The following is a 13432-nucleotide window of genomic DNA, read 5'->3' as shown; positions in this document are numbered from 1 at the left end:
TGATTTCACTAATTTTGGAAAACTGTCAGGTTTTTTTCTAAGCTGTGAATTAAGACATGGCAAGGAACCTGAAATCAGGCACAAATGCTTAAAAAATGTTTTCGTCGGGCTTCCCTGGTGGCGCAGTGGTTGAGAGTCTGCCTGCCGAAGCAGGGAACACGGGTTCGTGCCCCGGTCCGGGAAGATCCCACATGCCGCGGAGCGGCTGGGCCCGTGAGCCATGGCCGCTGAGCCTGCGCGTCCGGAGCCTGTGCTCCGCAACGGGAGAGGCAACAACAGTGAGAGGCCCGCGTACCACAAAAAAAAAAAAAAAAGTTTTTGGCTTCAGTATTAGGACCTTATGAGAATTTGTTGTTTAGAAAACACTAGCGCCGATTCTACACTTAATGAAACAAACTATAGAACCAAAGCATTTACCATATTTAACAAACTCAAGCCTAAATATTCTCAGCTAGGATGAAAATAGACTAGACTGGAGGAAGTGTATCTGTGTTAGATTCATTCACCACTCGCTGGTCTCCAGTGTAGACCATCCTAGAACGAGCCTGAGGTACATTTAACTAGAAGAAAAGGCTTTTGTTCCAAGTCCTTTGATAGGGAGAATAATAGGAGGGAACAGCTCAATGGATATAAAGACATGTTAAAGAGCTAGTAAAAAAATTCCATGATTGTGAACATTTTATCATCCCATATGCAGTTTTCATCTATTTAAAATCTACTCATAAATCTCCTTTAATTTTTAATATAGAAGCAGGATGTGAGAGGAATGGGAAGGCAACTCACATTAATTGAGAATATACTGCATATAATCATTTCAAGTAAGCAAATGTACGATTGTACACTGAAGGCAAAATCTCACCTTCAGAACGAATGAAGTCTGTCTATATTGCACTGGTTGGTATTGGCATTTGGGGATGAGATATTATCTCTATCACATACTGCTTTTCTGAAGTCATTCTGGTCCTACTAAAAGTTTTTGATTTCATTATCTACATTCATTCATCATCATTTACCAGGTACTATCCTGGGCATTAGGGATACAAAGATAAACTCATACCTCGCCCTTGAATTGTTTAGTCATAATCAAAGTTTCTTTTTAAATCATACACGTATAGAAAAGAAAACAGGCTTCCTTATTATCTCTTACTGATTGCTAATTTATGAGACTTCCTAAATACATACTTCCCTGGTACAGCAAGGGAAAAAAACCTGGTTTTAAGATCAGAATTCAGGCTCTTACACAAAACGCTTGTAGCCTCTCCTAACAAATTAACCTTCTCTTTAGGGAACAACCTCTTGGGATAAATGCTGTTTTTGAGATTTCCTATTCCTCTCCCTTCTTTTGTGCAGGATGACATCTGAGCATATAGCGGGCTTACATGACCTTGTGATTCTGGGGTACAGTGAGGCCCCCTGGCTTAATGTGGCCCCTGGGTGCAGACTGGCTGGGTTCAGTGAAATGGGTCTTGCCCCTGACATTATGAGGTTGCTCCCGACAGAGGGCTGTGGCTGTGTTGTTATCTCTTGGCTTGGTCAGGAGGTATTTCCTGCTGACTAAGCCTCATCTCAGCCTTCACTGGCCCAGCCAACTCCCTGAGGTCTGGCTTCAGAGGCCCCCCTGGCTCTCCTTGCAGGGGTGGGGGGGTGGTCATTGTGTCTCTGTTGCCATGGCAACACCTCTGTCAAGTTCACCAGCTGAACTCCAAGAAACCTCATGGAAGGATGAGGGAACAGTCTCCTCATGGGGGATGAGAGAACAGGGTAGCAAGGGGAGTCCTGACCACAGCTCTCTGACTACAACATCTCCACTTCAGGTTATTGTGAGGACATTGTTTAAGGCAATCTCCCAGACTTCCTAGCAGGAAACAGAGCTGACATCCTGGTGCTTTTGGCTTTCCCTTTAGGTCTTAGGCCAAGAGAGGGGCGGACACACATTTGAGCACCTGCTCCTCTTACCTTTATTTTGTTCTTAGTTTCCAAATCCACTGAGATGGAAGGGGTGAGCTTTTTCCTTCCTTTACCCTTTGCTTTTATTATTCCCCTGGATATTCTCTCCTGTATGCAAGTATTAGGATCATACTCTCCTAATTTGGGGGATAGCATTCCACCTTTGCCCTGTCTTTACGGTCAAAATGTGGGAGGGTGCAAGGAGGGAAAAACAATGAACATAATTCAGGAGGTATTTCTAAATGACTGTGCCCGTCGTGTGAGCAAATGCTTATTAGTCATTCCTTATTAGTCACTCACAGAATGAATAAAGAAAGGCTGATGGTTTATTTGTCCCTGTTGCAGTGGTTTTGGCTTGTTTGGTAGTATTTTGAAATGGGATACTATTTCAGATTTCACACGTATGCTGTAAGTCCTTGCTACTCCAAGTGAGACCCAGGACCAGCAGCGTTGTTAGGTGCCAACACTCATTAGAAACACAGAATCTCAGCCCCACCCTAGAAGTACTGAGTCAGTATCTGCATTTCAACAAGCTCCTCAGCTATGCCATATGCACATTAGAGTTTGAAAAGCACTGCTCTAGACCACCTTAGCCTTACTAAAGTTTTTGGCTACATCACCTATACCCATCATTGGTATTCAGTAAACATTTATTAATTAATTCTATGTGTTAGCCAATGATAATCCTTGTCCTGGGCACTTATGGTTCTAATCAAGAAGCTTTATAATTATGGTAAAGTAATTAAAATAAACTAGACAATTCTAGATCTAGTCTCCTTCATCACCAGACACACCTTAATTTTTTTTGACAAATCTATTAAGATTAAATTGTAAGTTATGAAAAGTGGATGTTCATTTTCTTGGAAAGCAGTCATTTCGTGTATAGAGACAGGAACAAGGTGGTAATAAAATGCTCACTTGATAAATTCAGATTCATACCTGAGGCTGCTGCTTCATTAGTACTGATAGGGTTTTGCTCAGTTAGAGTTTGACAAGACTCTAGGATTTCTTTTAGGGGGATGATTTTGGGGAGAAGGACACAGTCATAGTTTTTCATTCTGCGCTTTCATTTTCTGATCACAGTGTTTTAGAAGAATCTGAGCTTTACTTATTCACCAAGCTTTCAAGAGAGAATCACATTAATCCTTTTAAGCTCCTTATTCTAATGATTTATTTTGTTGAAAACCACAGTGATCCTCCTTTGAATTTTAATGATTGCTGGCTATTCAGAGATTCATTGTTTTGACTTCCTGTCCTTACCTTTGTTTCCTACATGTCTGTGGGGAACACCTGTCTCATACTGGATCTGCCCCTGGTTCTCACTGGCTTACCAGAGTCACTCAAGCCTATCCCTGAGTGTTAAGCTGAAATGCTGGCTACTCATCCATGACAATATATGTAGGATATATGTTTGCAGAGATAGGCAGATAGACAGCAGAGGGACAGATAAATGATTGAGTCACTTCCCAGTGAAAATAATATTTTGGATAGGATAGTATATTGTGATCATTTTAGAGAAGTTAGTTGAATTAGTATTCTTAATCATGAAGGTATTGGGATGCAATATCTGTGGAAAATTTAGTCATAGAGAAAGGGGTTTGAATGTTGAGAGTGCTGTTTTTACCCCAAGTTCTTGACTGTGTAACCTTCACAAGGCACTGACCCTCCATTTCTCATTCTGTTAAATATGGCAATGCTCTTTCTCAAGGACATAGTAGTAATCATTTTGTTCAAATGCTGCAAGTGCTCAGAAAGGGTGAACAAATGGAAATAGCCATGATATGTCTCAGGTATGAGCATCAGAATTACAGGTTACGTTTTCAAAATCTAAGCAATGGCTATGTCACAAGCTTGAGTTCCTATTTTGCTCTCTGTTTAACCACACAGAGAATTTTTCCTTCTCTTTTTATAGGTATCACCTAGGAACATCACAGGTTTTCAAGAATATATTATTGTAATATGAGATTTGAACAACTACACTGTATTTATGCATAATACATTCTGTGCCTTATCTTCAGGCTTCTGGACTTTGATTCAGAATATCAGGAGCTCTGGGATTGGCTGATTGACATGGAGTCCCTCGTGATGGACAGTCACGACCTGATGATGTCAGAGGAGCAGCAGCGGCATCTTTACAAGGTCAGAGCTACCCTTCTTGCCTTTACCTTGCTGTGGAAGATCTGATTAGCCTGACAAGTCTTTCTCTCAGGATATCTTTTGCGTTCATTGTATGTATCATGGTGTCTATTAGAATTCTCTTCCCTGTCCCCAAACTCATTTCCATCCCTTGTGTGCTGACAGGCTGCATGGACATCATAATTGCAAGAAAGTTCCCTTTATCACATTCTATTTGGTGTAATTCTATAGAAGGACAAAGGTTTATCTTCAAGATGAATAGCAATAAATGAAACTGCATTAATAAGTAGACTGAAACAAAATGAAGGATAAATGGATTGGTAACATTAACAAAATGTGTTTTGATTGGAGTACTCAGGTGGAGTCTATCCACCCCTCAGATCTTCCCAGAGATAAAAGAAATTTGCCTTCTGTTTGGCTTGCTGCTTCCGGGGTACAGACCTTGTCCAATTTAATGTTTATTGGTGTTACGTAGCGCAGACGTTGTCAAATTAAGTCAATGCATTTGCATGTGATTTAAGAAAACTGTCTTTGTACTCAACATATTGATTGTAGGCAATCCATCTAATAACTATCTATATTGTTTTCCATGTCTGTTAATTCACCCCTAGCTTAATGTGTTTTACCAATTCTATTTAAATAGTCTTAGAAGTTCTTACAAAACAAGCATGAGATTTTGACTGAAAAAAATGGTTGTAAGATTCAGTGTCTGAAAAAGCAGTTGGGGAGGGTAGAGGGACTTTCCACTGAAATATCAGACTGCAGTAAATCTTCCTCATTTAGGCAATTTTTATTGGAGTAATTCTGACAGTTGTCATCCTTGAATTGCTTTGAGCATATGGCATATTTCAAAGAGCAGATTGTGAATCATAAAAAATAAAATTAATAACTAACCACAGAATCAGCAACAGTATAATGACAAGAAACAACTACCCTCTAGCTTTTTAAAATTTCTTATAGAATAAGAAGTACATTCAAGGTCAAATAAAAGTTGTCTTCTTTCTTCTCCAATTTTTATCATTTTAAGTTACCTTTCCTTAATATATTATTTTAAATTTTCCCTCCTCTAAAGAGAGAGATTTATTTTCAAGGGTCTGGTAGACTTTAATTAGTGTCCCTCGGGGATCATCTTAGTTAAGAGAAGATATAAGCTCCCTAGGGACTCAGCAAAAGGTGATATTTTACTCCCTAAAGAATTCTGCCCAACATTAATCAAGTTTGTTGACTACTAGCTGTTTCCTATATGGATAGCTGTCCACATTACCCACAAAGCTACCATCTTCTGGCCTCACATATTGTTAGAGTAACAATTTCAACCTAATGTAACCAAAGCCAGGTGATTTCGCATTTCATGCCGGGATCAAGAATTATGTGTGAAAAGTGCCTATAAATCTATATTAATTTAATGGTACAAAAATATTTGTTTCATTCCTAAGACTTAAGCATTAAAAGTTCAGCCAAAAAAGAAAAAAAAATACAAAAGTTATCTAATCATAAGCCATTATCTCAGATTTTATTTCACCCATGATGCCAAATAACATTTCTTTTCTTCTTGATGCATTTTGTATTTTGCACATAAACCACTATTTTTTTTAGAAACAGTGCTATTCTTTGTCAAAATCACATTCATATAATTTACATCACAATTAATAGGAAGACATTGAACAAAAAATGCACTCTTCCTTTACTTGTGGTTTCCTTGTAAGTGCTCTGCCTGAGAATTCCCATTCTGGCATATTGAAGGCCATTATTCCACCCAGTCAGTACTTCTGGATTATAGTATTTTTCCAAACATTTATTTATTTATTTATTTTTTCCGGTACGTGGGCCTCCCACCGTTGTGGCCTCTCCCGTTGCAGAGCACAGGTTCCGGAAGCACAGGCCCAGCGGCCATGGCTCACGGGCCCAGCCACTCTGCGGCATGTGAGTTCTTCCTGGACCGGGGCACGAACCCGCGTCCCCTGCATCGGCAGGCGGACTCTCAACCGCTGCGCCACCAGGGAAGCCCTCCAAACGTTTTTATACTGGGGCTCTTCATTTGTGATTCATGTCCTCTGTTTCTTCTTTCAGATGCTCAGCATATCTAAGCTCACTAGACTAGCACTGATTTTGCATTAGGCTTGTAAACAAATTAAAGATTATGTTAGAAACCAAGGACAGTGCTATAGGTTTGTAGAGGGTCTCTCTTTATATAAGCTCCCAAATTATTCCAGACGTTTAGAAACCTCCAAAGCAATCCTGAGGATATTGATGAAGGAGTAATTTAGAACTTGGGGTGGCTCCTGAATTAGAAAAACTGAGGGAAGAAAATTAATCTCAGGTCTTTGCCCAGAATCCCCAGGGATTCTTAGGTTAGGTCAACATTTTCAGTGTCCCATTTCTCTGTTCTAATCTGCTTTTCTAGGAATCAACAAAACTAATGCCTTGGGCGAAGGAGGTTTGGAGCCGGTTGATCACAGAGACCCCTAAAGGACTAAAGCTTTTCAGTTGGTCCCCGGCCTTTCTAGGCTTTCAACACCATTTGAGTCTACCTTAATCATCTTTAATCTTAAAATTTGTTGGCCCTAAAAATTACCAATGCTTCATCAGCATTTTTCACCAAGGGTACCATTGACATTTGGGACAAAACAATTTTTTATTAGTTTGTGCAACCGTTCCTTCCACTACAGGACATTTGTTATTCATGTTCCTCTAGTCATTGTGACAACTCAGTTGGACACCCAACTCATTTCATAGCATTTTCAATCTATCTCAACGTATCTACATCATCTTCATTTCTTAAAATGCTTGTATAACAGCAAGAAAAATGCTTTGCCCTTGTATTCTTTGTTATTAAGCAAAGCACCTTACATGGTTGATATTGAACTAATAGTTGTTGAGTTAAAACAATTAAGGATGGGATTGAAGCTCATGATCCCTGCTATTAATGTAAACAATGAGGGTGAAAAACTTTTAAGAGAGACCTTCAACTGAGTGATGGTAAAATTCCAGGAACTGTAGATCAGGACAGAATCATTATTCCTGTTATCGTAGAATCTGAAACTTTTGTTCTCCTTTCCCTGGGGTGGGGCTCTCTCTGTTTCATCTTTCAGCTGATTTCCTGGTATGCATAGGCATGCCCAGACCCCAATTCTGCATTACTTAGTCCTAGGTTGATGCCTGAAAATCACCTTTGGAAATGTTAGGTTAGAGAAAAGATAGTAAGATGGTCGTCAGTGAGTGTGAAGATTTTTTAGCATTTTCAATGTTAGACACCACCTTTCCTGACTTTACCTGTTTATTTTCTATTCTTGTCTCTGCTAGAAAATCATGTGACCTTAACTCCTAGATATGGAACTTCTGATAAAGACCCCAGACTATTCATTCAGCAGACCTCCTGAGCGGAGCACCTATTATGATATCTTGGTTACCTCAAACCAGCAAAATATTCAAGGAACTTTTAAAGGAAGAGAATTAGGTTTAACAGGCAAAGAATACATAGATACAACCTCACATAATTTAGAACCTTAATATTACAGTGGGCTGTAAAGTGGATTATCTGTTTAAAACATTTCTTGTTATTTTCAGATTGTTAGAAATTTAAGATCATTTTCTTTCTGATTAGTTTTAAACTGCAGGGCCATTAGAACAACCTGATTCTTATTAAAAAGTAACCACTCCCTTAAATATGTTTTCTTCTTTGTTTGGAGACAGTGAGACATACTGCCAATGTCTTTCCTTCCCCCTTTTCGGTCTGGCTCAGCCTCAGAATGGGGACCTTCTGAAGCTATTTTCTAATAAACATTGGCAGTATCATCAGCTTAGAAAACACAAATGTAGTCTTTTCTCGTCTTTTTTCTTCCTCAATCTGAGAATAAGCTCCAAGGAGAATTTACTCCCACTCTCTCATTTTCTTTCTCTTCATTCCTGCTACCTTCCTAAGTAGGACAATTTAATTTGTCAAAAGTAACACCATGATTTTGAAAGTTCAGCTCCTATTTGGACTAGCGTTACGAAGCCAGAATTCATAATCATAGGGAGCTGTCTGCATGTGCATTAACTATTAATGGAGAAATATTTAAAACCCACTTGCAAAGGAAAAGCTTCATTTTTTCATATCTGCAGATCAAAGGTGGCATTATTCTTGGGTTCAGGGAAGCGCAAGACACCTTCTCCCCCATCCTATATATTTTATAGACTGAGTGGCCTGGAAGCATCTCCATGATGGGAGAGCTGGAGGCCAGGCAGCGGCTGTTGCTGCCGCCTTGCCCTCTGCAGCAGGCGCAGCTGGTTCTGGAGTGCCGTGAGGCTGTGCCCTGTCATGGGCTTCTTTCCTTGCCACAGGGCACTGCTGTTCTCTGCCACCTGCAGAGCACAGGTGACAGAGCCCCTAGCCGTCCTGGATTGGCGTGGGGTTTCAAGGGTTAAGTTCAAGGGCCCAATTCAGAAGTTGTAGGCTGGTGATTAGTGTTATAATTAAACAAGAGCTGTTCTCAGGTAGTGTGAAGCTCACTAAAACACCACATTTATAGATTTGTTCCTTGAGTGAATGGCTTAGCTGTTGCTCATCAATAAAATATTAGATTATATTACTTCTCAGGGGTTAAAAATAACCCTTCCAGCTTAAAAAAAAATAACAATATTAACACTCACTTCAATCAAGACCTGTATACTTTCAGGGAATTTACACTGAAGATGCTATACTTAATTTAGAGGGTTGGTTACTCATGGTTTCTGCTTTTATGGGAAAAATGCAAGTGTCCTCTATCTTTCTCCATTGGCATATCTGTAAAAATATATCCTGTGTGAAAAAGGAAAAGAACCATTCATTCTATATAATACAATGCTTACTAAACATATTAATTGCATTTTTATTTTGTTATTGGTTTGAGGTTGTAAGAACTTATAAAATTCACAGGGGAACAATAAAAATATTTTTAATATATAAGTACAAATCAGAACTGGGAAAATATATGTAAGCTGGATTCTATTTCTGTGAGAAGAGTTAATGTGTAGGCACAGACTATAAGGTCCTACACGATTACTAAAGATGATCCTAAAAGTTTATTCTGGGTTTCCTGGTAGTGAAAGCAAAGAAGGAAATGTGGTCAAACGCTAAATTTACATTTTCCATGAGAAAAAACATTATACTTCCTTTGGAGAAATTGTTTATTTTGATACTTAGAAACGAAGATATTTTCTTTTAGGATTTTTTTATATAAGGGGTTAGAATGGTATAGTAGAGAAATGCCTAACCACAATATTTCTTACAAGTAGATTTCTGAACTTAATACTTTTTTTTTTTTTTTTTTTTTTTTTGCGGTACGCGGGCCTCTCACTGTTGTGGCCTCTCCCATTGCGGAGCACAGGCTCCGGACGCGCAGGCTCAGCGGCCATGGCTCACGGGCCCAGCCGCTCCGCGGCATGTGGGATCTTCCCGGACCCGGGCACGCACCCGTGTCCCCTGCATCGGCAGGCGGACTCTCAACCACTGCACCACCAGGGAAGCCCTGCCTGAACTTAATACTTCTGACAAATGAGTTAGTTATTTTTTCTCTGACTCTATTGCCAGGTAATGGTTAGAGATTTTGAGCACAGCTCTCGCCCGTAGGTAGCTCCTTTCAATGATAGTGTGACCAGATGGAATTAATGAAAGGACATCGTTATTATATATTGGAAAAGAAGAGGTTATTAGTAAAATGAGAAAGAAATATAAACGTTGAAGAGATGGAAAAGCAGTTGAAATTAGTTAATTCAAAGTTAACCAAAGAAAAAAAGAATAAAGGAGTAAATTAAAATCATGGGTAGATGAATGAATAAATAAGAACTAAAAAATCAAATACAAACAAATTTTTAAAACCAAAACATTGAAAGAAGAATTGTTTCAGGAAGAAAAGCCAGATACAAGAAAGGGCTAAATTTTAAAGGAGAAAATGTTACTTTAGAGAATTTGGGTGTATATTATAAGACAAGGATTATGACTTTTAAAAGAAACATGTATGGAATGAGATAAGAAATTCTGGGGGATAAGAAATACAGTGTAAAAGAAGAAAAATGAGACATAGTTGACTTGTTATTTTATAACTGTTGATGCCAAAATGATGCCATAGCTATGAACCAATCATAGAAAACAGATTAATCATGCTATTCCTATATTTTATAAATTCAACCCTCTACAATAGTTCTCTTTCATTTTGTTCTGGACTACATTGATCTAAATAATTTCAGATGTGGCTTGATACCTTTATGACTGAACTTGAGCTCTTAAAAATGTAATGGTAGGCTGGTTCATAGTCCAGGTCATAGTAGCTAGGATTAAAATAGAAGAAAATCCATAAACTTATTAAAAAAATTTACAAGAATAGAAGTACACGTCAAAAAATTAAATTCTGTTAATTAGGCCTTATACTGGAATTTCAGTACCTAAATTTTCTACCTTGATTGTTCAAAATGAAGCAAATTACTAGTTATTGAAGCCGTCAAGGTAAAAATGTACCAGATATATCAGGCACAAGAACCTAATGATAATTTTTTACCTCTTTCCCAGTAGATTATTTGTAGAGCTTAATTGTATGTTAGATTAAAACTCTATTAAGATAAGAAGAATATGCTTAAAATCATTATAATATTTCAAAAAACATTATCTAATCTTTTTTAAAGTGATCGGAATGGAAAAACCTAGGCCACCTCCACTGCTACCTAGAAGTGACTTTGTTGTTCCATTTTTATTAAAGTTCAAAAAGTCCTTAGATTAGTTGTCATATTAACTTGAGCTTTGATTAATCAGTGTTTGCTCTGAATACTTGAATATATGTGTATGTTTTCTTTCTTTCCTTTTCTTTTCTTTCTTGAGAAAGGGCAAAACTTATCCTGAAAATGTTTAGAAGAAAAAGTAGATGGATGTGGTTTCTGAACAATATATGAAACACTATTTATGCTGGAGCTTATAATACCTATTTTCCTTGCTTTTTTAAAAGGAAAAAAAAAAGAAGGATGTTAAGAGAATAGTATGCCAAGAAATAGCTGGCTCTGTGTGCAGAGGGGCAAGGAAGGGAAGCCCCGCCAGCAGTTTTTGTCTCTGGCGGGTGAGCCACTGGCCGGAAGGTGCGTTGGCTCTCTGGGCAGCCTCTGCTGTATTGTGCTTCTCCCTCTCTCCCTGGCCTGGCCTGCTCTGGCCTAGAGTGGATCAAACAAGCCGTGGGGAAAGTTCCCCTCATTTGCATCACTTCTAGACAGCCCTGTCTTACTCTTTGCTGACAGGAAATCACTGTCTTTGTCACCTTTTCTCAGGGCCCTCCTTTTGGCAGAGATGGGCCATGTGACCACGCTTAATCACAACAACAGGGCTGGCTCAGGACTCAATGACATGTTTTCCTCAGCACTTCAGTAAATGGGGTAGAGGAGTCAGTAGGAAATGACTACATTAATTTTAGAGTGAAAAGATAATTAACACTTGAAGGACTAATGCTACAACCTATGGAATTATTATTCAAATTGAAGTTAATTCATCAAAAACTTGTGAAAACTATCTTCCCTAATGCAACTGTTTAAAAAAATAAACCTTGAATAGTAAGGTTTGGGCATGTTGGAGGGAGAGTGGGAAGAAGGCGGGGAGAGAGGGGCTTTGGGTGGAGAGTGGAGAGAGAAGCGGGGATAAAGGGAGAGGAAAATCATAGCAGGCATTAGCTATGTTTGAAAAAGCAACTTAAATGGGCTAAAACTTCAACATTTGGGACTGGAGGCTGGAGCATATAAAACGCTCACTTAGATGATATGAATAGGACACTGGCAAACAAAAGCAGCAGTGTGCTCCTAGAAAACTGTGCTTAAAGGAGTTTCCTTGGCAACAGAAATGCAGTTCCAAAAGTAGACAGAACTTTCCTCAGAAAACATACTATTAATAACAACCTTCCGGAACAACTTGGAGCAATTTGACAACTTGGCAATAATAATGCCAAGTGTTCTGCAAATTAATCTAACACATAACTGTTATGTTTCCCTTGCCCATAGTTTTGCTGGACTCTACCTAGAACTCATTGCTTTTCAGTGGCACAAGTGTGAAAATTATTTCTAAATGTTGTCATGGAAAAAAGAAAACCAAAAGAAGTGCTAGTGGCCAACAGTGGCCAGTGATTGTGTTCAGCCTTTTGGAACCTACCAGAGAACTTGGTGTAATGAGATGAGTTTATTCCAATTAAAGCTATTATATTTAATATCTCATTCCAACAAAGATACTTTCACAAACAAAACTTGGTAAAGGGTTAACAGCCTGAGATTTGCTGTGATGTGAAGCACATCTTGAGGCCATTGGTTATATAAATGTAACACTTCACTAGATACGTGCTGGGTGTTATTTTTAAAAGCATCATCATTTCTTGTCAGCCCAGAGAATGAACTAATCTTGGATCTACTTGGCCAATGGGAATCATTTGAATTCTCCTGAAGGCTATACATTTGCCAGCCAAGAAAGGAAGAATGTTCCGCTATTCTAACCTTTCTTGAATCCTTGGATCTAAAGGTTAAAAGTAATCAATATCTCATTGTGCTACTTGGTTTCACGGTAATAAGTAATAACCGTCATGTTAAAATCCAAATGATTACAGATAGCACTTAAATGAGTTGACCTGTTTGGGAGATTTTATTAATTGCAATCAGGATAATCATTAGAGTTTGCTAATAAAAATTTGGATTAAATTGTGAAAATTTCAGCCTTTAGCTTTTGAAAAATGACTTTTACTTAATTAGATGTGAATGTGCAGTGTTCCCCCCCGCCCCATGTTAAGCTGAGATATTTGGCTTTAACTCTACATATTTGTAGATTTCTTTCTGGTTTTTATAAAATAAATTAGAGGAACATTTAAGTTCCTTATAAGAAAGGGCGTTTGGTTCACTGCCACCTTTGGCTCCTGAACTGCTCAACACTATATAGATATGTTTCAGATCAGTGACTTAATGGAAATGCCCCTCACCTACTTTTTAGCATTTCCTATTTTTAAATTACTTATTTGTAGCGGTTATATTCATATGTAAGCTAATCTGGTTTGAAGCTAGAAAAAAAGTTATATGATGTGTGATTAAACTTTACAGACAGCCATGGTAAGAACTGGGGGTTATTTATTTTGTCAAAAATAAGTACCAGAGTTTAAAGATGAAAACCAAGTATTGTCATTGACAAAGTGGTCTTAATGTAAAAGAATAAATGTTAGATTTAATGTTTCATGTAATTACATCAGGAAGGCATTGGTTATCGTAACTGTAACTACAAGGAAGTGTATAAGATATATATGCTATTGAATCCAAATATTTCGTCTTTATTATCATTCTAGTTTTTACAGCTTGTTAGGATTTCATGCATATATTCCTAAAGCAG

The 13432-nt window shown here is 38.3% G+C and overlaps 1 protein-coding gene across 7 annotated transcripts in view; it reads left to right on the top strand.

Annotated features, from left to right (window-relative positions):
* AKAP6 (A-kinase anchoring protein 6) overlaps positions 1–13432 on the top strand; it is a 598487-nt gene that overhangs the window by 463301 nt on the left and 121754 nt on the right. For all 7 annotated transcript variants that reach the window (XR_013827168.1, XM_079913691.1, XM_079913693.1 and 4 more), the window contains one exon: positions 3966–4086. Coding sequence is in view for 6 of the 7 variants with exons in the window: in XM_079913691.1 (XP_079769817.1) it covers positions 3966–4086 (121 nt within the window). In the remaining variant the exon portion in view is untranslated. The remainder of the gene's footprint in view (positions 1–3965; positions 4087–13432) is intronic.

The sequence above is a fragment of the Stenella coeruleoalba genome, assembly GCF_951394435.1.
Source record: "Stenella coeruleoalba genome assembly, chromosome: 2".
NCBI lineage: Eukaryota > Metazoa > Chordata > Mammalia > Artiodactyla > Delphinidae > Stenella > Stenella coeruleoalba.
Note: the sequence above shows the minus strand (reverse complement) of the source record. Positions and strands in the feature narration are given on the sequence as shown.